The following is a 22,871-nucleotide window of genomic DNA, read 5'->3' as shown; positions in this document are numbered from 1 at the left end:
AACTAGCCAGTTCTACAGGAAGTATTTCCCTCATCATATCTTCATTCCACTGTCCATTTCCTGCAACTTCTTTAACAAGGATTACTGTTGGATTCCATTCAAAATCTGGTGGTGTAATATGATAAAGTGCTTCCAGACCTGTCCAATTGTCCATCCAGAAATAGGAATTTCCTTGTTGCACCTTCCACCAAATCTCATGTTCTATTTCTTCCCTAACTTTGAGCATTATTTTCCAAACATAGGTGCCAGTATTCTTCTGTGGTGCTATCACTGCATGAAACTTCTTTAAGTACTTGTTGCTCATGAAAGTCCTCCATCGTGACTGCTTAGTTCTCATGTTCCACCATAGCTTTGCAAATAAGGCTTTGGAGACATCCTGTAGACTTCTAAAACCCATCCCTTCTTCTTCTTGTGGGTGGCATAGAGTTGTCCAAGTAGCCCAATGTTTTCTAGAATTCCCAATAGAGTTACTCCAGAAGAACTTAGAAAAAATCCTGTGAATTTGGGCTAAGACTCCAGTCGGTGGATCACAAGCAGATAAGAGATGTATGGGCATACTTTGCAGTACATGTTTTATCAACGTGGTCCTTCCTCCAACAGATAATAGCTTTCCAGTCCAGGAACTAAGCCTGTTCTGAACTTTTTCAATAAGTGCCTGGTAATAGATAAACTGTCTTCTGCCATAGTAAATTGGAACCCCTAGGTATGTAAATGGAAATTCCTTTCTTGAAATTTGGGTAACATTGCACACCAAGTCACTAATGGTCTGTGGAACAGAGTGATGCATGTAGACTGCACTCTTTCCCTTGTTAATCTTCTGTCCACTAACCTCTTCATACTCTGTCAAAGTATCCATGACAAGTCTCATAGATTGGTCATCTGCAGAGGTAAAAATAATTGTGTCATCAGCATATGCCAAATGATTGACATATGGACTCCATTTTGGCATCCCATATTCTTTGAATTTTGCATCAGTATGTAGAGCATTCAAAGCTCTAGTTAGACACTCCGCAGCAAGTATGAACAAAGTAGGAGATAAAGGATCTCCTTGTTTCACCCCTCTTGTAGACCTAAACAAACCATGTGGCTGTCCATTTATCAGAATGGAGTACCAGTTGTTAGATATGATCCTGAATACCATGTCAATTAGTCTTTCTCCAAATCCCATTTTTCTCAAAACTCTAGTTAGGAATAACCAGGAGACCCTATCATATGCCTTTGCCATATCTAGCTTAATGACCACATTAGCAGGCTTACCCCTAATCCTGATATCATGAACTATCTCCTGCACCAGTAGTATATTCTCTACAATACTTCTACCTTTGACAAATCCTGATTGTTGTGGCGAAATGAGATTCGGTAATAACAATACCATCCTTTCATGAATTATTCTAGAGAAAATTTTGCTGGTAATGTTGCTCAGACTGATAGGCCTCAAATCTGAGAAAGTGCATACCTCTTTCTTTTTAGGAATTAGAACTAAGTTAGTACAAGTGATGTACCTAGGTAGTTCGTGTCCACAGAAAAATGCCCTCACCATCATGGTCAAATCCTTTGAAATTATTTCCCAACATGCTTGAAACAATTTACCTGTATAGCCATCAGGACCTCCAGAACTATTTACATTTAGGCCAAAAACAGCCCTTTTTACCTCATCCTCTTCTGGAAGTTCATTTAGCTTTTCATTTTGTGCATCAGTGATCAAATTAGGGATATGTTTCAGCATCTCAAAATCAGTAGGCTAAGTTTCTTATTTGAATTGGCTTGAAAAGAATCTAATGGCCTCATTAGCAATATCTTCTTCAGTTTCCACCCAGACTCCAGTACTGTCCTGGATTCTTGCAAGCTGCAGTCTTCTTCTTTTTCCATTTACATGAGCATGGAAAAATTTGGTGTTTCTGTCTCCATCTTTAAACCACTGCATTCCTGCCTTCTGCTTCCAGAACTTTTCTTCAATAGCATAAAGTCTTATCAATTCAGCCTGTACTTTCTGTAACCTTTGCCTATTCAAACTGCTGGGATTTTGCTCAAATTCTTGCTTATATATCTGCACCACCTCCTCCCAAGTAGCAATTTGCTTAAAAATATCACCATATGTCTCTTTGCTCCACTTAGAAAGAGCCTTGCTCACCCTTTTCAAATTGTTGTGAAAATTATAAAAAGGATCTGAGCCAAAGTTTGAGGCCCAATTGTCTCTAACCACATCTTTAAAAGTCTCATGCTCCACCCAGAAGTTAAGAAATCTGAAAGGCTTTTTTACTAGTCTACTATCTTGTTTTAATCTTATCAACAAGGGTGAATGATCTGATCCTTGCTTGATAAGGTGCTCTACCTCAAGATTTGGAAAGGTATTCTAAAGTGCTTGATTCCCTAAGCATCTGTCTAGCCTTTTGAAATTGCATGCCTCATCTGACCTTCTATTCCACCAAGTGTAAATGCTCCCTCTAAAACCAAGATCAACTAGCTGACATGAATCAATACAATGCCTGAAGTCCTCTGTCTCTGTAAATTGAACTGGGAGTCCACCATATTTTTCTGCAGCCTCAGTAATCACATTACAATCCCCCCTACCAGCCAAGGGAGATTTACATGTGAAGCAATGTCATACAAATCATCCCATAGTGTCCTCCTTGTATCCCTGTCAGTGCTCGCATAAATTACAGTCATACCAACTTCTTGCCCTCTATCTAAGTGAGTGAGTTTAAGAGACAATAACTGATCAGTGTCCTTTAAAACCTCCACTTGTATTCCTGCTTCCACAAAAATCCATATCTTTCCATTTATATTGTATGCAGCAGTCTCCATATTAAGCCATATCCTGTACATTTCAATATGCCTAACATGCTGAAAAGGTTCCATTAAAGCGATAACATTGAATTGTTTTTGCTTATGTAACAACACTACTCTTTCAAAGTCCTGTTGAGTGTTAACAGACCTAATATTCCAAATGAGAGAACAATTCATTGAGAGGTTGACATGGCAAGTGCTTTCCTTGTTTGTACACCTCCCACTGTGTTAGGAGGTACACTTTTATCTCTTTGTTTGTATTGCCTGCTTTCCTTCCTATTCCTTGCAGTATGTTTGGGGGAGATGTCTGTTGTATACTTGCCATCAATTAAGTTGACATTTTTATCTACCTCCTCATCGTCCCCATATCAGTTTCGTTTTCTTTTTCCTCATTCAACTGCTGTATGCTACCACTGCATTTATGTTCTGCATTTTCTGCATTGAATTTTATTTCCATCTTATTGTTGTGTGCTTTGTTATTTTCCTCCTTGCTGTTAGCTGTATCAACTTGTCCATCTTCATTATCTGCTACAGCTGATGTGCCTGTTGTAACTGAAATTGTAGGTACACCCTCATGGACCATTTGAGCTGCATCATCAGGAGGTTTTTTTGGTGTAAATTTATCTCTAGGACTGGATGTTGCATACTTATCATCTTCCTTACCCCTCCATGAACTGCATTCTTGGTCCGGGATCGGCTGCTGCCTAATATTTCTATCAGACTCATCCTTAGCATCATGAATATTCTTGTTGTTTTGTATTTCCTTCTCATCCATCTGTGTGACTGCATTTACTTTTGCCTGCTGTGCTGGTTCTGATGCCTTGCTTATATTATCCTTGCTTGTATTGTTCTCATTGCTTTGTTTGTCTGCATTTTTCACTGCTTCCCCTTTCTGACTCTCACCTATTTTCTTATTTGCGCCATTCATCCTCCCAAATGATGCCTCAACCCATGATTTGGATGTCTCCTGTTGTTTGCAAGTGTTCTCAATGTTCTGATGTGCAACCTTGTTCCCTGTTTCCTCTTGCATTTCCTCAGTCAAGTCCACTAAGGTATTAAATTTGTTAGCATTTGCAGTATCCTTGATGGAAATCTGCTTTTCTTTTTGAACTTCTCCGTTTGTCATGCCCTTATTTTTCCTATTATTCACCACATTCCAACTTTCATACACTAATTTCCCATTTTTGAATACCCCTTCCTGCTTCAGGTCAGTGGATGTCCTTTGACCATTAGTTTTCAAAGTTTCTTCTTTATCTCTTCTCATATCTGCTCCCTTTATTTCTTCCACGTGCTCCTCCTTTTTTGGTTTATGTTGTGGATGTAAAACCCAGCATCCATGAATATCATGCCCTTGTAACTTACAATGTGTACAATACTTTGGCAAATAATCATACTGAATTTTTTGCCATTTCGACTTCACTTCTCCAGTCTCTTCATCCAGGCAATTGATTTGTATTCTTTTTGGTAAAATTTTCAACAGGTCAACCTCCACTTTAATCCTAGCACAACTAGGTCACGTTTTATTATTTGTGGCTTTGTCGATCACTAATGGAGTACCAACTGCACTTGCTAAAGTAAACATTGACTCTTTGTCAAATAGATTTGTTGGTAGACCAGGAAAAGAGATCCACGCAATTACTATTGTTGTTTCTTCATTCGGGTTAAACCATGGATCCCATTTAAGAAATCTTAAAGGGAAATATCTATTCCTGACCTTTCGTTCCCAGGGTTTCGACATTAGTGCTGCATAGTCCTCTAACAATGACAACCTAAGCAAAATGTATCGTTCCTCCAAGTATCCAATAGTACATGTTCCTTTGATTTCCAGTTGGATCGGCAACGTAGTCCTTAGTTCCGCAAGATCTGGTCTGCCATATGAGAATTTTGCTACAATAGCAAATTGTAGGTTTTCTCGTTTCGTTAATTCTTCAAACTCCCTCTTCGTCTAAGTGACTGTTGGTTCACCATCAAGAAAGTAACAGTCTTTGGTTCAATAGGGTTCGGGGCTTGTTGTGAAGGTGCATTATGTAAGGCAAAAGCATAATTCATTGGTGTAAGATTGGTGTTACTGGTAGATGGGATGATAGTAGTGTTGATAGGCAAGCCAACCCCCGTTGGAGGTTGGCTGCCAGCCGGCGCCGCCATGTCTGGCGGTAGTATAAGAGACTTTGTAAACCTAGTCTATTTGGGGGAGAGAGAGAATATATTGGTTGAAAGAAAATGGATTTTTTGATTTTTGTTATACTCATATAAAGTTAACTAACTTTTTTCCGTTATAAAGACTAGCTTAATAACTTTAGTGTTCTAAAGTGAAAATTGAGAGATCCTCCATGAAATTAATCCCTTCATATGGATTCTTAGATCTGACACACTTGACTTTTGGGTGAAAAAGTTTCTACCATAGAAATTAGAGGCTATTAATAGCATTGATTTTGTGCTTCTTATATGTATTGTACATGTGGGGATCTAAAAAAATCATCCATTATGGTTACAAAATATATATGACTAAAGCATACGTGATGTGGTCCCCAAATACACTAAATCCTAACGTGTATCAATCCAAAGACTACTTTAGAAAAATTGAACTGTTGAAAAAAGGACCCCCTAGTTTGTCTAGTCAAAAAAATTAAACATATGCCGACATGGATCGGAGGAAAGTGGTAATTAGTGCTTCTTTCTCTTTAATTACAAGCAAGTGTTTTAAAAGGCATTGCGTCACATTAATCGTTACAACAAAAAGCTTGTTTCTTTGCGCCGCCTATATCAACGGCGTAAATCGGTGTTTCTGAATTCGTGTCGCGTAATCCCACTCAGAGGCAAATTTATGTAATAAAATTGGATTACGTGAACTCATGATCACTCGATCAAAATCGATATATTATGTATATAACTCTGAAAAAATATATAACATTAATTGAAAGAGCACATGGTCAAACTAGGCCGAGTAAAGCACTGTTTAGAGGCTGGGTTTAAATCCTCAATGTCGAGGGATCGAACTTGACTTGTTGCACTTTTTTTTTTTTTTGTTTTATTTCTTAAGCAACCTGCATTCACTACATCCCAAAAGGATTATAATCAAAGTAATTAAGCAACTTTTAACGTCTAAAAATTCATTTTTTTGTTTTATTTCTTAAGCAACCTGCATTCCCTACATCCCAAAAAGATTATAACCAAAGTAATTAAGCAACTTTTAATGTCTAAAAACTATCTTTCATGGTAGGCATTTGACTCTTATTTAGAAATGTAAATATGATTTCAGTAGGTTTATATATCAATATTTCGTTGGTTGCTTAGTAAGAATCTAAACGAAGATATATGATATTAAAATTAAGGGATCATTTGAGAGATCTCTTTTCAGGTTTCGCTCAATCACAGTGACCTCTCTCGTGATTTACGATATTACGATTACCTCTTTTGATTTTGTTGTAACCATTCAACAACAACAACAACAATGAAATACGATTTGACAGATTTGCCCTTCTTAATACTAACTTATTCCAATTAACGAACATTATCAAAATGATTTATTTAACGAATACATTAAAAATAACTTATCAAGTAAATATTGTTGACACCCAATTTTGTCCCTCCTTAATCTTATTCACTCGGGCGTCTAAATTTATTGACGAGCTAAATACTTTATTTTTTACAATATTTTATTGCCACTACTACTAATATCATTACTTTTATTTTTGGACAATACAAGTATCACTTTGCTACAAATTTTAGATGATTCGTCATCATTTCATTTTTTCGGGTTTGGACTCGTTAAATTAATTACAATACAACATTTTGCAAAATCTTTATTCTTCTACATATTAATTATTTATTGTCTTTACATAATATATATTATACTAGTTATTAAATTGGAAGCCCAAAAATAATTTAATAGCGGAGGAAAGAACAACAATTTTCAGCCAAATTAATGACCCAAAATACGAACACAATATTATTTCCCTACCCAAATACACAACCCACATTTTAATACCCAACCCACATTTTTAACCCACACTTTCGGCCCAAAACAGTTCACCCGACCAGCCCATTACCCATTTTTGACCCGTCCGGCCCACTTATTCTAAACCCTACCCCTCTTCTTCTTTTCTCTTTCTCTTTTCTCTCCGCCTCATCTCTCCCTTCATCTCTTTCACCCGCCTCCCTCTCTTTCTCCTCTCCCTTCTCTCCTCTCACCATCGTCGCCCCCCACTCCTTTGCTTCCTCCCACGTTCCCTTGTCCCCTCATCTCCACGCCTCTGCACATCCACACTCCCTTGTCCCCCACGCCTCTCTGCTCCTCACCCTCCTTTCCTCACGTTCTCTCCACCATCGCCACCTCCACTCACCATCGTCTCCCTCACGTTCTCCCTCTGCACCCCACTCTCTCTTGTCCCCCCACGCCTCTGTCTCCTCTGTCGCCTCCACGTGAAAATCTGTTGAGATTCCAACAGATCCCTTTTCTTATATCGTTTTGAAAACAGAGATAATCGAACAACCCGCTCAAAACCGTGAACCCCAACACTTTCTTCCACTTATAAAAGGCATCTTTAAGTCCTCAAAAAAAGGGGGGGGGGGATCTGAGGATTTTCTAAAAAAGTCTTGAGTTTCTTTCATTTTCAGAAATCGGGTCTTGAACGTTTGTTTCGAATCAGAGAATACTTTTCTGTTATGAAATTTGTGTTAAAAATTAAGTTTTTCGCAATCCGACCAACTTTCGTCGCTGTTTGGCAAAAGGACTTTAACTACCAAAGTCATTTTGATTTTTGATCAAGTTTCGGGTCTCTTCATAACGAGGGAGTAGATTCGACGACTTCGACGTCCCAATTCACTGCACCTACAAAAGGTCGGTGAATCCTAAGCTTTAGCATTTTCTTTTTTTACTGATGAATCTGTTTTGTTTGAAATGAAATTAGAGTTTCTAGTGTTAAAATCATGTCTTAGGGATGTGCTAATGTCATATGTGGTGCTTGTGTTGATATCAGATATCCGTTATATTGATATTGTGAAAGTAGACATCGAGCTTTGCTTTGTCGACACCTGCGTCATTTAGACTGAATTCATCTTTTAGAAATCATATATTAGGTTTGCTGTTGCTTTCTGCCTATTTAGATTTCCGAGTTCTGCTGCCGTCTAGATAATTTCCATTGAATTTTAGCTTTGCTTACTATTTGTCTAAAGTGCGACATGGTTTGGTCGATTTGATTTTATAAGCATATTAGCATGACCCAGTTTTAGTATGCAGGTTGAGAAGCATGAATCATTTATAGCTTTTTTTTAGGATTCTTCCCATCGGTTCATAAATGATTTAGTTTGATATTCAAAGTATGGGTTGTTAGGTAATATGATTTAGCCTTCGAATGCATGCGTATTTAGCTTCGCGTTTCTATTCACATTGAGTCTGTCCTTGTCTTCAATTAAATAGATTGCTCTTTATCTCCCCCCCCCCCCCACCTTTTCTCAAAAGACCTTGACTTAATTGTTGGTTTTCCATTCTCCATAGCATGGCATTCTTTAAAATTTGATTAAGAAACCCTTCTCTGTATCTGTTAAACTTGTCAAAGAAATCTTGCACATATAACTGCTTCTGCTGTTTCCTTTTTTTTTTTTATTTTCTGAATATTGTGTATATCACTTGTAGCCTATCTCTTAAAGGGTTTCTGTGAACTTCTTAAATATGGGAAACTTAGAACTCTCATTGTCTTATGAATTGTGCTGCGGGGATTTTCTTTACCCAACAGTGCTCTTTATAATTTTAAATGCTCTGTTTGAGATAGTTTGTTGTGAAGTGAATCACTTGTTTGGTATAAACCTTTGGGCCTTGTTAGTTGGTGTGAGTCTTTCCTTAACTTTCGCGTTTCGTTAAAATCATAATCCTTTCTAATACGCTCTTTGCTTTGTTTACATAACATTATTTGGATATTGCATGAATATAGAATGCAAATATTTTAATTCCATTCTAAGGACACCATTTAAAACCCTTTCAGCTAGTAAGGGTCAACGCATTTATGTCCTCTTGTTATCATGACATGTGTAAGTTTAGTTTGTTTGTCTAAGTGCATTGTTCTCTAGCTTTAACTTTCTTCTTGTCTCCCACAATTCTTGCCCTCAAACATGCTATAGCTTACCTACTTTATTTCATCATGGCTGCTGCATACTCAAAATACCCTGTGTCACTGTTTCCTTCTGATTTCTGCATTTCTGCCTCTCTTCTATTTTCTTCAACTTGCTTCCATATGAGTTCTCTCCTCCCCTGCTTCTTGTCCTAGCTAAAATACTTTATATGCCTCCAAGGCATCCCTTCTTGTTTAGTATTGTGACCTGCATCTGATCATGCATGCTATGACCCAAACTTTATCCCTGTATTGCCTGCATGAATGTGCTGTGCCTTCTTCTTTGCATCCTTCCTGTGTGAAGCCATTATCCTACTCTGTTTGCATCATGTTTGATCTGGTTGCCAATCTGCTTACGTTTGCCAATCTTGGTTGAAGAATTATACTACATTTAGTCTGATCCAATTTCAATAAAAAGCACATCATTCGGTTTGGGTCGTTGTAATCGTGATCATAATCTAAGCTGGAAATGACATGTCGAGATCTTTTTTTTTTTTTCAGTCAACTGCTACTCTGCCTGTCTGTGTTATGAACTTATGACTGTGAATCAATGCTTGGTTTCCCTCTTTACATTTTCATGATAAGTGAGAAACTGATTATAAAATGTGAATTAAGAAATGATGATTAAATCTTAGTGTTTTCTTTTGCTTTGTCAAATAAAGATTAATCAAATCTGTTTTGCATCCTCGCATGTCCCTACCTGGTCAGTCCTGTATATACGCGAAATTATGAAAACAGATTATACAATACAATTTCCATGTGAAGAATATGAATTTACGGGTCTAAATATTTCCTTAGAGGTCAAGATCTGGACACGAACTTATGGATGCTCGTCGATTCTTTAGAACAATTTCTTCGATAACACATAAATTGTTTAGATCGTGTGAATTAGGCTACTGAATGCTGTCCTGTTTGTCTGCAACCTTCAACTTCTTCACCTGTAAAAAAATGGAAGATTGGTATTTAGACAGTTATTCTTTGTTTCATTGTTGTAGTAAAGAATATAACGAATTCGTGGCTTGAGTTTTCTTTGTTCCTTATCACAAGAATGTTTATGAATCTTGCAAAAGGTACATGTTTGTAGCATAGCTTAATACGTGTTTGGGGCTGTTTTAGAGAAAATTAAGTTTGCTTTGTGTGTTATCATCCGGATAGGTCAAAAGAAATAAAGTCATGTGATGTTCCCTAAATAGCAAATAAATTAATCGCATTCTATATGATTGTTTCTTGGTAAATTTGAATCTGTTTGTGCACGTGAGGACATTGCACGAATTGGAATGGTATGCTTTTTCTTGCAGAATGTTTGTTTCGACTTGGATGAGAAGAAACTGCTTGACTTTCTGCCTATTTACGTATTGTCAGTACATATATGTGGTAGTTGAAGACTCATATCAGTCTTAATTTGCTTTAGTTTACATTTTTCTTTTTCGTGTTTGACGATCAGATTGCTTCTCTAATGCTTTTTCCTGTTTTATTTTCTTTGTTCATATGGCGTATGGAGCCGCAAGGAGTCCCTCTATTAGGACTCAAGGCCACAACCTGCATTGCTCACACAATCTTCATCTATTGCCTACTGGACATGGCTTAATCCAGCATTCTTTTGTGCGTAAACGGAGTCTAATACGACAGTGGTGAAGCTGAAACCCATAGCAACAATAGCAGGCGGCAACATCCCAAAATGGGACAAACCCATTTGAAATCCGTTCTATTTCCGCCATTCTATTATCTCAATGTATTTGATTGTTTGACTAACACTTCCTTTTACTTTGTTTTCCTTAGCTTAGATGAATTGTAGGAAATTAGTATGGATAGTTTTAGAAGTCATGGGTAGTTAATTTAAGGAGAACCAACGATTAACTCCATAAATTTCATTTCCACTTTTTTATGATAAAACTACTTATAATACCTATATCGTTATTTCAATTGATTTTCAAAAATAGCGACTACATATTTTGAGCAAAAGGAATCATGACTCACTCTTACTATCTTAGAAGTTTAAAACATCACAAATCTTACACTAACGTTAACTTATTTTAAGAAATAAAAAGCAAATTAGTTTTAACGAATAGCTTTTCACTTTAATCCTTTTCCAACATATTGAAATACATATTTATCTAGAACAACTTTTAAAACTTTATTAAATAACTCTTTTTAAATTTTAGTCATTTCCTCCACATATAAACGTTATATGTCCCGCTTTCTTTTAGTTCATTTTTGACTAAACTCTTTTATGCAATTATTACTTTTTCACAAGTATTATTTTAAACAATACATTTATACTCCCGTTTAAAATTTTAACAACGTTTATAAGTCGTATTTCAAAATAGCATTAAAAATACTCTTTTGTACAAATTATTATTATTTTTTACAAGCTCTATTTTAAATAGTATTCTTACATATTTATCTATAACTTTAGCCATATTTACAAAATTACTTTCTTTTTCTATAATATTATATTTACATTTAGCCTAACTAATCATAAGTCCGGTCGGTTAACCATTGTTAATGGGTCTTAAAGGGTGCATAATACCTTCCCTTTAAACTAATTGAACCCTTATCTAGAATCTTAAGTTTCGCAGACCTTAAACAGAGTTAACTTTAAACATAACTTTAATAAACTTTAGGTGTCCTAATTCACCATAAATAATTAGGTGGCGACTCCTTAAAAACAACAAAACAGGAATCTCCAATATGTCGTACTTCTAATTTTAACCTCCGGGTGAAAATGGGGTGTGACAAATATCAGCTTTGCAAGTAGGGATCAACAAGAAAATACAACACAAATTACTCTTGCACTTAAAAATACAATTCTATGATCTGAAAATCTATAGTACCTTTATTACAATTGTCGAAAACAAATATGTCATTAGTCAAAACTCTCCATTCTCTATTCAATTCTCAAAAAAGAATCTCCTAATTCCTTAATTTTTCCACTGTTAAAAACAGCATATCCAGACATACCCAAAATCTTCCAATTGTGCAAAATTACAATCCCTTCCTCTGCTCAAACTTATTCTAACTCCCTTCCGATTCGGCAAACACTTCTCTATACTTTCCTCTACATCTGTTTTTAATGCATTTGTTAAATAAGTCATTTTAATAATGGTAATTTATTAGAATAAGATAGTATTAAGAAGGGCAAATCTGTCAAATCGTATTTCATTTGCATATATTTTAAATAGGTTTAAGGAATGATTACAACAAAATCAAAATAAGGAGGGTAGGCGTAATATCGTAAACCACGAGGAAGGTTAGTGTGATTGAGCGAAACATGAAGGGATGTCTCTGAAATTATCCCTAAAATTAAAAAATACATAATAGTGTACACGATATTGGAGGAGATCAATTTACTGCAATTAGAATATTTGGATAAATCATCTTTCAAACTAAATCATTGAAGATCATTACTTAAACAACACTCAAAAAATTATGCTTAAATTCACACATGAAAAATGGAAGTTGAATTTAGAAGTAACATTAATATTTTATCTAATACGAAATCAAAATGCAAGTTTTTAATATTAAATGCTCTATTCCCAGGGTACTTAAATTATAACATTATTTCTATTATCGTTCATAATCTAAATATATTATCCAAACCAAATTTTTAGCTTGTTTGGCCAAATTTTTTAAATTTGTTTATTTTGAAAAGTATTTCTTGTAGATAATCAGTTTTTGACATTTTTATTTTGTCTTTGACTAAACAATTTGAAAAGTACTTTTGTTATTATTAAAGCAATCATTTGAGTTTGTCCATGATTCCAAAAGTGTCGGGGAAAAACTATTTTTTTCAATTTCTAAAAAAATAGTTTCTGCTACTATTCAAAAGCTCTTAAACTTTTTCTTAAAGCTTGACCAAGCACCTCAATTATCTAAAATTAGCACATTTTTTAAAAAATATTTTTCGGAAAAATCATTTTACTTCCCAAAAGCTTTGTCAAACATGCTATTAGTAATATGCATGTCACACGTGTATTTTTATATGATCTCAATCATAACTTTTATTATACATATGCGTGCAGCTTATCTCAATAGGTGAATTTATGTTCTTAAAATTCTGGATTCGCCTCTGATCCCACTATGGGAGTAGGGATGAAACACTCCATAGCAAGAGGCTATTCATTCTAAAAGCCTTAAAATGAACATCTGCTAAAGGATGAAAAGATCGTAATTACCGTCCGATATTGAAAAACTTAAGTACTTTTATTCTCTACAAGTGTCATCGTGCGACTTTTGAGAAAAATCTTGTACGTGTTTTTCTAACCAAAAGCATGGATCAGAACGTCATTGTTTCTTGTACAAGTTTTACTAGTTATTTTAATGAAGTCTTGTCAAGCTAGCTATCTTCTTGTATTAATTATATGAAGTGTTGTATCAAATAGATGAGTCTATCAAGTGAGAGGTGGGAAAAATAAATTATTTCTATTTCAATATTGTCAAGTTTATGCATTTAAGTCTGGCACAATTTAGGGGTTTAAAAAACATGAGCATGTAGCATGCCATTTGAGGCTGTTCCCTGTTATTGTTGTGACTCAATAATACTAAATTGGAAAGTGTAGATATGTGCTGAATTAATTAATTGTTAGATTTGATAAAATAATATAATTCACACAGAATAACTGCCCGAATGGCATTCTCCTCGTTGTTCTCCTTTTGAAGTGCACAATATTTGGTTGAAGTTTAAAAATGAAAGAAAAAAAGTATTCGAGGTTAAAGTTGAAAAAAAGTACTAGAAAGTCGGATAAATTTTATTTGAAAAAAAGTTGAAGTTTTATGAGTTAATGCCAATATTTCACTCGAAATATTCCTCAATTTAGTTTTTGAAATTTCAAATTTTCTACTTCAATCTTCAGTTCTGATTGCCATTAAATTTGATATTGTGCTCACATAAATAAACAAAGTCTATTTGCAAACATGAACAAAGAAGTTACACAAAAATTAAATATACGAGCGGAGTTACTACCGACTAAGGTCAGGGGCGGATCTACTTGGGGGTCAGGGTGTTCACGAACACCCTCGGCAAAAAATTACAATGTATATATATGATAAATTTTTTGTGTTTATGTGCATATATTAACTTTTGACATCCTTAGCAAAAATTTACCGTGTGTATTTTTTTTTTTTCGAACACCCTGAATAAAAATCTTAGATCCGCCACTGACTAATCAATTGAATAACCTTTGCTTAAAATTATACTGTACTATTTGTATATGTCAAATATTGCTTATTATACATATATATTAAATTTTGAACACACCTAAAGAAATTACTCATTTTGTCAATGCAAAAAAAAAAAAAAAACTACAATAAGAAAACCACATTGAAGATGAAATTGTATTAAGTTCATGTAGGACAAGCCCCCAAGTGCCGATACGTTAGCACACGAATTGCAATTCAGATCAACATTCAAATGCCTTTTTTCATCTTAAACTTTAAATACCTAAAAGTAACACATAAATTATGACACCCCCCCCCCCCCCCCCCCCCCCCAAAAAAAAAAAAAAAAAAAACTTTAAATACCCTTTTTTCTTGAAAATTAGCAAATCATGGCCGAACGCCTATACTTCTAATATATCTTTATAGTACAAATTTTTCTCCAAGTAGAAATGTCTTGATAATTTTATCTCCCATTCCATCAACATAAGGAAATAAATGACCGCCACCTTTAATTTCATGATATTGAATCCATGGCAATTTTTCAGCAATATATCTTTGTAAAGTTACAGGTACAAGTCCATCTTCATCACCTTGCCATATATGAACAGATCCTTCATTGTCTGTAAATGGATTTTTTAAATCCATTGGATCAAATTCCCATGTACCAAATCCAACCATTGTATCTCTATGGAGTGATTCAAATTCCCCTTGTTGTGTAATTTGTGTCTGAGGGTCATGGATAAATCAACAAATGACAATTAATGACTAATATTATATTGAAGATCATATATTTGTAATGAGAAATGGCAACGTCACACATTTGTAGAAGAGTCATCTGTAATTATACTTTTTTTTTTTTTGGGACAGATTAAAAAAGAAATGCTGTCACATAAGGAGAATTCCTTCTAGTGTTTCATAAATTCAGCCGAACCTAGTATTTTTGAGATGGAGCTCTTTTTTTTTTTTTTTCAATGACAGTACTGTCAAGGTCAGCTTGCGCATATATTGACTAATTTCACCGGATACCTGCTACCTCCCACCAGCACATGTACCAGATATATAACTCTACTAATCAAAACTTAGACAGACGGGTAGAAATCATAGGGTATTCTTAGACACAAAGCATTTATAAATTTCTACATGTTTGCACGAAAAATCATTAAAAATTGAATAGATACCTCATCTGTTCTATTTTATGTAACACTATTTTTTTAATGACCCATATTTATATTAAGAAAACAGTTTAACTTTAAATTTCTCATTTTTTATTCATAATTGCTTTCTTAACCACACAAATATCATAACATGTTTAAAATCACAAATTTTAAAAATCAATCATTTTTCCAAATCTCCAGACCTATTCAAATGGGTTTACCTAAAATGAAAAGGAAGGATTAGGGAGTATTAAATTCTGAAATCATAATTTCAAAAACGAAATGAGTTAAGTGGTAAGAAGCATAAAGGTTGAACCCAAAATCTTGAATCCGCGTCTGCACCATATTAACAAGAAGTACTAATCATGAAATTAAAGCAAAGTACAAAGTTATAATTACCCGATATTGTTCTTGAGAGGCAGCAAATTTGGGTCCTAATTGCATATCTTGAGTAAATAAAATATCAGGACTATGAGCCGCAACACTAGAAGAAGGAAAAAACTTTTGAGTGAACCACCAGTAAGTCAGCCAGGGAAGATAGTGAGCAACTCTAAGTGTCCATTGATCAGGCAAAAGTTGATCATAATATGATTTTCTAGACAAATTTGCAGGGAAATTAGGCCACCAATAGTTAACCACAGGTGTTAGAAGTGCTGCTCCTGCCAATCTGTAACATATTGCAAAAACAATTTTAGTTATATTAAAAAAAAGATTTTTACACTAACGGTGAATTTTAACACGTGATATAGCAGAGGCGGATGTACACTTAAAGTCTGTTGCTCACATTCTTCAAAAATGCCGACGGATGCGTATCAGATCCAAAGAAAGTAGTGCAGTTTTGAAGGATCCGATAGAGAATACGACACGTGTGCGACAACAATTTTGGAGGATCAGAGTAACATGACAGAGTTACGAGTTCAGATGAACCCAATAGCCCTTTTTTTTTTTTGGCTCACACCCTGTGTATGTTTTTCAAGAGATTCACTTCTTGTTACCTGATAAATAACCTAATCGTGTATATATGTGTTACACCGTTAACACATCGAACGTAAACTCATAAGAAGATAAGCTAATTACAAAGAGGACAAAGTTTACATAGTAAAACAAAAGCAAATCTTTTGTACCGTCAGACGTCGATATATAAGATGTACAATTAAGAATATGAGTTCAGCCGAAATCAATAACTTTGAGTTACATCTTTTATATGTGTAAAGAAATCTACTAAATATGTGTGAATAACAAAATTCGAACCCAGTAACTCAAATGGTCAACGGGTTTAGTGACATCCCAAACCTCATATTCAAATCCTAGACTTCCTTGATTCCTTTGACCTGAGAGTTCTACTTGTATTTCTTTTACTACTCTTTCTCTCTCTGCTCTGTGATATGATAGCAGGTTATTTACCATTTTTACCAAATTATCAATGAAGTTTTATCAAGATATTCACTTGTAAACATGCTTTAAATCGTCAGTGCATCGAACTAAACTCAAAAGGTTATAAGCTAAGTACAAAGAGGACAGAATATGCAGAGGAAAACCATAATATCTTAAACAGAAGCCAATGGTAAAATAAAATTGAACAATACCTGTGAGGAATATATTTGAGACAGCCCCAAACTGCTTGTCCACCCATGGAAAATCCAACAACATAAAATTTGGATCCCAATTTCAATTGATCTGCTAATTCCTCAACGTCGAGAGCTAAGCTTTTAGGCGTTCGTTGTGGACACGGATCACTTTCTCCATAACCAGGTCTGTCAAATGAAACAATGTATATTCCCAAACTCTCAATAACATCCTGCACCGCAATATGTTAATATTATAGCCATTATTAGACTGAATTACAAGACCCTACATACAAAGGGACTATATTGCTCGGACTCTCTGAAAATGTTGTCGTGCCCGTACTTGGTCTTCCAAAAATGCACTATTTTTAGCGGATTTGACCGGCACCTAACGGTATTTTTGAAGAGTCCGAACAACATAGTAAGAGGATTCAGAAAGAAACTACAATAACCCAAGACCAAAAGTCACTAAATTACAATTCTTTTAGTGGTGATTCAACAGTCAAGACCAAAAGTCACTAAATTACAATTCTTTTAGTGGTGATTCAACAGTTTACATATAGACGCAAAAAAATGTTTTTCCTCTCTGTTACAATAAGCTATATTTTTCAGCTTCTGAAAAACAACTTCAGCTATTAGTCAAAAATATATATTTATTTATTTAATTCTAAAAGCTTGGCCTGAAATGGCAACTAAACACTCCAACTTTGACTTCAGAAGCTTGGCAAAACAATCCATCGTAAAGAAAGTACAGTGTCGTAACTAGCATGACCAAATAACTGAATTTGCCATTGTAATAGAATTTTTTTCTTATATCGAGTTGATTCAACCGTTCATATATAACCAAAAAACTCTACAAAACAAGAAAAGAGAAGGTAAATGGGCATTACAGGAGAAAGGGTGCTGAAGAAAGCAACGTCATGCCTACAACAGCTGAATCCATGGTTGAACACAACTTTGTACTTTGCTTTGTCTTTTGGAACACCTTGCTCTTTATAAGCCAAATGCCTTCCATCAAAGAGTTTTATTCTAAGTGTAGTAATAGCAGGTCCATTTGGTGAACCACAAATTTTGGGAGGAGGTGGTTGAATTGACTGATAAACAAATGCCAAGAACCCAATGAAGAGAATTACAAGTATTTTCCCAGTCATACCTGAAAATGTTTCAAATTTGGTCACTAATTTTAAGAGCTAAAGATCAAGAAAAAAAGGTAAAATATCATGAACAATGCATGACTAAACAAAACGAAAAATGAAACAATTTCAACCAAATTGCAACAAGTACTATGTCAGTTTTAAATGTTTACATACCTTCCATTTACCTAATTAAAACAAGTAAGCAACAATAAAATAAGGGAAAAGGGTCAAATATACCCCTCTATATATTTTAGTTTTAAATCTGGAAAATTGTAAAGTTTTTTTTTTTTTGTTTTTTTTTTATTTTTAAAGTATACGATTTTTTATTTTTTTTAATCTGGATTAATTTTTAAAAATCTGAAAAACTGATTTTAAAAAAATTCATTTTCAAGATTTTTTAATAAAAAATCTAATTTTTCATATTTTTTTTAAGAAGCGGGTTTTATTTAATAAAAGCCATTTTAAACAGATTTGTTTTTAGAAAAATCTATTTTCCAGATTGTTTTTAAAAAAATTGTCACGTAGGCACCACATAGAATAAGTTAAATGCCATGTGGCGTCCATGTCACCCAATTCCAAAGACTAGACTTGTTTATGTGGAAATTTGTTAGAAATGAGGGATATTTTTGAAACTTTGCTAACGGTAGGGGTATATTTGGCCCCAACTTGTAACGGGAGGGGTACATTTGACAACTTTGGCTAACGGAAGGCAAAATTAGCCAATAAACTAAAATAGAGGGGTATATTTTACCCTTTTCCCATAGAATAAAGTTCATATTGCCAAAAGTACTCAAGTATAACTATTTTGACAATCTGCATTTAAGGTGTATGGTCCACAGGATTTCCAATCCTACCAAGAAAGGGAAGCAAATCGGATACTTTTAAAGTGAGTAAACAGAATTCCAAATTCGATCTCATAGATACAAATAAAATTATGCGGGAAGTAATTAAACGAAAATCATAAAGATAGAAAATTATAGGTAATATCTTTTCATCTGACTAAGTGTCGGCAGACAGAGTTATCTAGTACTTGTACTAATGATTGAGAGCTAGTATATACTTGATGAAATTGTCGAGATGTTTACAAGCTTACTCAGACACGGTCGTTATTAAAAAGACTATTTTGACAATCTGCAGAAACTTATCAGCAAGAAGAATTTTATATTTTGCATTTACAACAAGGTGATTTCTTTATCAAGTCGCTCGCATCTCAAATTACTAGATACTCCCTCCGTTTCGAGTTTCGAATTATATGTCGTGTTTCTCTTTTACACGCCCTTCAGAGAACATTAATTAGGAGGGTTTTCGACTATTTTACCCTTATTTGTCTTAAGATATAATCTCTCTCCATTGAATATTTACTCTATTTATGTGTCATCTCCCATAATTAAAGTGTTTGTTATTTTAGAAGTTCAAGACAAAATTTGTTAGGACAGAGAATAATTTGAGACATCTATATTTAGAAATCAGGATAGGTAATTTGAGACGGAAGGAGTACCACCTACTTTTTACTTGCACAAGTATCGATTAACTTTGGCAACTGAACTAACGTGTTTTATCTCTACCTAAATTTTAACCCCGAGTTCTTGTAATTTTCAGCTGCTTTATTGACCGTTAGACTCTTTTCTTGATGTAAATTGAGGGAGGCAACACAAGGCCTTCCTCTTATTAATCTAAAAAGATTCCAACCAACAAAAAAAGATTTAAAAAACTGAACATTAGCTTCACTTTGGGAGACTAACAGAAGCATCTATATACTCAAATTGCTTTTAATTTTTATAGCAATAGGGGTAGAACTTATCGCATTAAAAAATTAGGAAAAAATTGTTTTACACATTCTTAAAATGATTAGCCAATTTTTCTGCAATAAAAATTTAGCTGCATTTCAAGGGTGAAGAACGGAAAAAAAAAACCTAAGGTAGTAGCAGGGACAAAAATATCACAAAGGAAGAGTGGGAACTTTGTTGATTTTTGGGCTGCAAATGTACATATACTGGGCTAGGAATTAGTTCTAGGCTGGGTAATGAAAGAAGATGAAACTAGAGATTGGGTTGTGGGGGTTGTGGGGCTTGGGCTTCCAGCCTTTGCTATTTATACCTCCTCCCACACCCCTCTGATTTTTTTTTTATTACATATTCAGCATTCAGTATTTGTTTTATGACCCAACTAATTTAGATTCGCACTGAAGAGTTTCATTTTGGGAGATAACAGGCTTCATACTAAAGGTGACTTCGTTCCCAGAGATCGAACCCAAAATCTTTCCTAACCTAATGTCCTATATCTGCTTTAGGGCTTGACCAATCGGGATTCGAGCTAGGGATAAGAAAATCCATACCAAATATGGCTCCATTCTAAAGGCTCGGACGCGAGATCTTTTGTACCCCGATGTCCGGTATCTGCTTTGGGCCCAAATAATCCAGATTGCGCCGGAAAGTTCTATTTTAGGAAATAAAACGCTCCCTATGTTGGGCCTCATAATAAAAACGACAAAGCAGCCCAGTTAGTTGCAAGCCCAAGTTGACAATGACCCGGAATATTTTCTTTTCCTTTTATTTAATTAGCTGTACTCATCTGTATTATCAGATTCTTAGGGGACTTATGTATATAACAACTGCGTACAGCTGTCAAAAAAGGCAATTGAATCATTTTCATTTTGGAAAAGAAGCTTTAGATATTTCCAGAATTTCTCTCTCTAAAGTTCTTAGTCTCTCTTCATTTCTTCTTCGCTTTTCTTTCCACATTCGCCATTTTAGTATGTTAATATGGTATCAGAGCAGAGATTCTGCTTCAGTATATGATTTCCAATCGAGCGATGTTACCCTCGTACAGTTTCATTGAAGGTTTTTTTTTAAAATTTGTTTTTCGCCGGAGCTCCGGTAACTTCATCGGTGATTTACGTGATTTGGTGGATTTGAAGCTTGTTGTGGTGTTTGTTGACATAGACACACATCAATTTTGGTTGCATTTTGAATTTTGACAGAGTTAGGGTTTGTTTTCAAGTTTTCGGCAAAAAATTAGGGTTTTTTAATTTGGACTCTTCACAATCGGGACATTTGACATCGTGATTTGTGCACAGCTCTGTTTCTACAGCAAAATTGGTAACTTCGCTTGAAAATTAGGGTTTCCAGGCTAGAATCTTCGCATTTGAGATTTGTGACATCACGTTCTGTGCAAGCTTAGTTTCTACAGCAAATTTGGCATCTACAACAAATTTGGTACATTCGTTCCTTGAATCTTCTCTATTGATTGTCTATTAAGCTTTGCATAACTATCTAGTAGTTATGATTTGTATAAGAATGGGGACTAATGCACCAACTAATGGTTCCACTACTGCTACTTACATTCCTAACTCTTCGAGTCCATTGTACCTTGCAACGTCTAATGTGCCTGGGATATCTGTTGTTCCTGTTCCTTTCTGTGGAACTGGGTTTGGGGGTTGGAGAAGAAATATGGTCGTTGCTCTATCTGTTATGAACAAAATTGCTCTAGTAGATGGGAGTTGTACTAAACCTTCTGATGATTCACCTCAGCTTAGGCAATGGAGTATGGTTAATCATCTAGTGATGTCATGGATAACTCATTCCCTTACCCCTGAGATAGCTGAGAGTGTGCAGTACTCTGAAACAGCACAGAACATTTGGTCTCAGTTGAATAAGAGATATGGGACTGTGAGTGGAACTAGAATATTTGAGCTTAAAAAGGAGATAGCTTCCACTAGTCAGGGGTGTTTGGATATTGCCTTCTATTTCAATAAGTTTAAGAAAATTTGGGATAAATTGAGCTTCATGCGCACTAAGAATGCAAATAGGTGCACCTATGCTGCTAAAGAAGCACTTATCCAAGAGGAAGAAGAAAATCATGGGACTTAATGAGACTTATGTGGGGACCAGGGGTAACCTATTGATGCTGGATCCTCTTCCCTCTTTGGACTCAGCTTATAGTATACTCTTACAAGATGAGAAACAGAGACAAGATACTCCCAACTCCCAGTTTAGTACTGAGTCTGCCTCCTTCACTGTACAAACTGCTCCTCCCAATAGGTAATTTACTCAGAGAATTAATTTTGCTCCCAATAATCAGTTTCCTCCCAAGTCCAATTTGGTGTGTAAGTATTGTAAAAAGCCTGGGCACCTCATTGATAAGTGTTACAAGCTTCATGGATTTCCCCCTCATTTTAAGTTCAACAAAGGCAACAAAACTGGTAAAACTATTGAGGTTCAAAGTGGAGGCACTTCTGATCATGCTAGCTCCTCAGAGCAAGTTCCTACTCTCACCAAGGAGCAGTACAATCAGTTGATGCTCATGTTTCAACAGACTCACATTTCAGATTCTCAGCCTTGCCTATCAGCATCTGTAAATTTTGCTGGTATTCTATCTTTAGCTGATAAAATAAATAGTGTTTCTAGTGCTTGCATGCTAGGTAATGTTTCTGTTTGTATTTGGATCATAGATTCTGGGGCCACCCACCACATGACTTATAACAAAGACTTCCTTTTTGACATTAAACCCTTAGTCATCCCCTATTTAGTAAATTTACCAAATGGGTGCAAAGTTAAAGTGACATGCACTGGCTCTTTACAATTTCTCTTTTTCACCTTACACAATGTTCTGTATCTACCATATTTTCGCTACAACCTCATTTCTGTCCACATATTAGTTACTCAATTGGATTGCATTGTCCTGTTCACTAAATTTTCCTGGCTTCTACAGGCCCCTTTAATGAAGAGGCCACTGGAAGTTGGTAAATTGGATGATGGACTCTACAAGCTCTAACAATCAATATCTGCTTTGCATAGCTATGTTTCTAATTCTTTTGATATTCCTATTTCTGTTAATACTAATTGTTCTGTTCCTGTCTCTGTTAATTCTGATTGTTGTTCTTCTGTTACTACTTCTCCATTACCTGATGTCATCCCTATTCCCTATATAAACCATTCCGTATCTAATAAAATGGAGATTTTATGG

The 22,871-nt window shown here is 35.1% G+C and overlaps 2 protein-coding genes across 2 annotated transcripts; one reads left to right on the top strand and one right to left on the bottom strand.

Annotated features, from left to right (window-relative positions):
• Positions 1–14,398: 14,398 nt before the first annotated feature.
• Positions 14,399–17,922, bottom strand: LOC132629858 (uncharacterized). The gene is made up of 4 exons (XM_060345249.1): positions 17,661–17,922; positions 16,792–17,003; positions 15,605–15,872; positions 14,399–14,777 (listed from the first exon to the last, which is right to left on the bottom strand). Exons 1-4 carry the CDS (start codon positions 17,919–17,921, stop codon positions 14,472–14,474), a joined length of 1,047 nt encoding a protein of 348 aa, XP_060201232.1. The 5' UTR covers position 17,922; the 3' UTR covers positions 14,399–14,471.
• Positions 17,923–21,202: 3,280 nt separating this feature from the next.
• LOC132633939 (uncharacterized) lies at positions 21,203–21,775 on the top strand. The gene has a single exon (XM_060350303.1). The coding sequence runs from the start codon at positions 21,203–21,205 to the stop codon at positions 21,773–21,775; it is 573 nt and encodes a 190-aa protein (XP_060206286.1).
• The last annotated feature ends 1,096 nt before the right edge of the window (positions 21,776–22,871 follow it).

The sequence above is a fragment of the Lycium barbarum genome, chromosome 3 (genome assembly GCF_019175385.1).
Source record: "Lycium barbarum isolate Lr01 chromosome 3, ASM1917538v2, whole genome shotgun sequence".
Classification (NCBI taxonomy): Eukaryota; Viridiplantae; Streptophyta; class Magnoliopsida; order Solanales; family Solanaceae; genus Lycium; species Lycium barbarum.
This window is presented reverse-complemented; position numbering and strand designations above follow the sequence as displayed.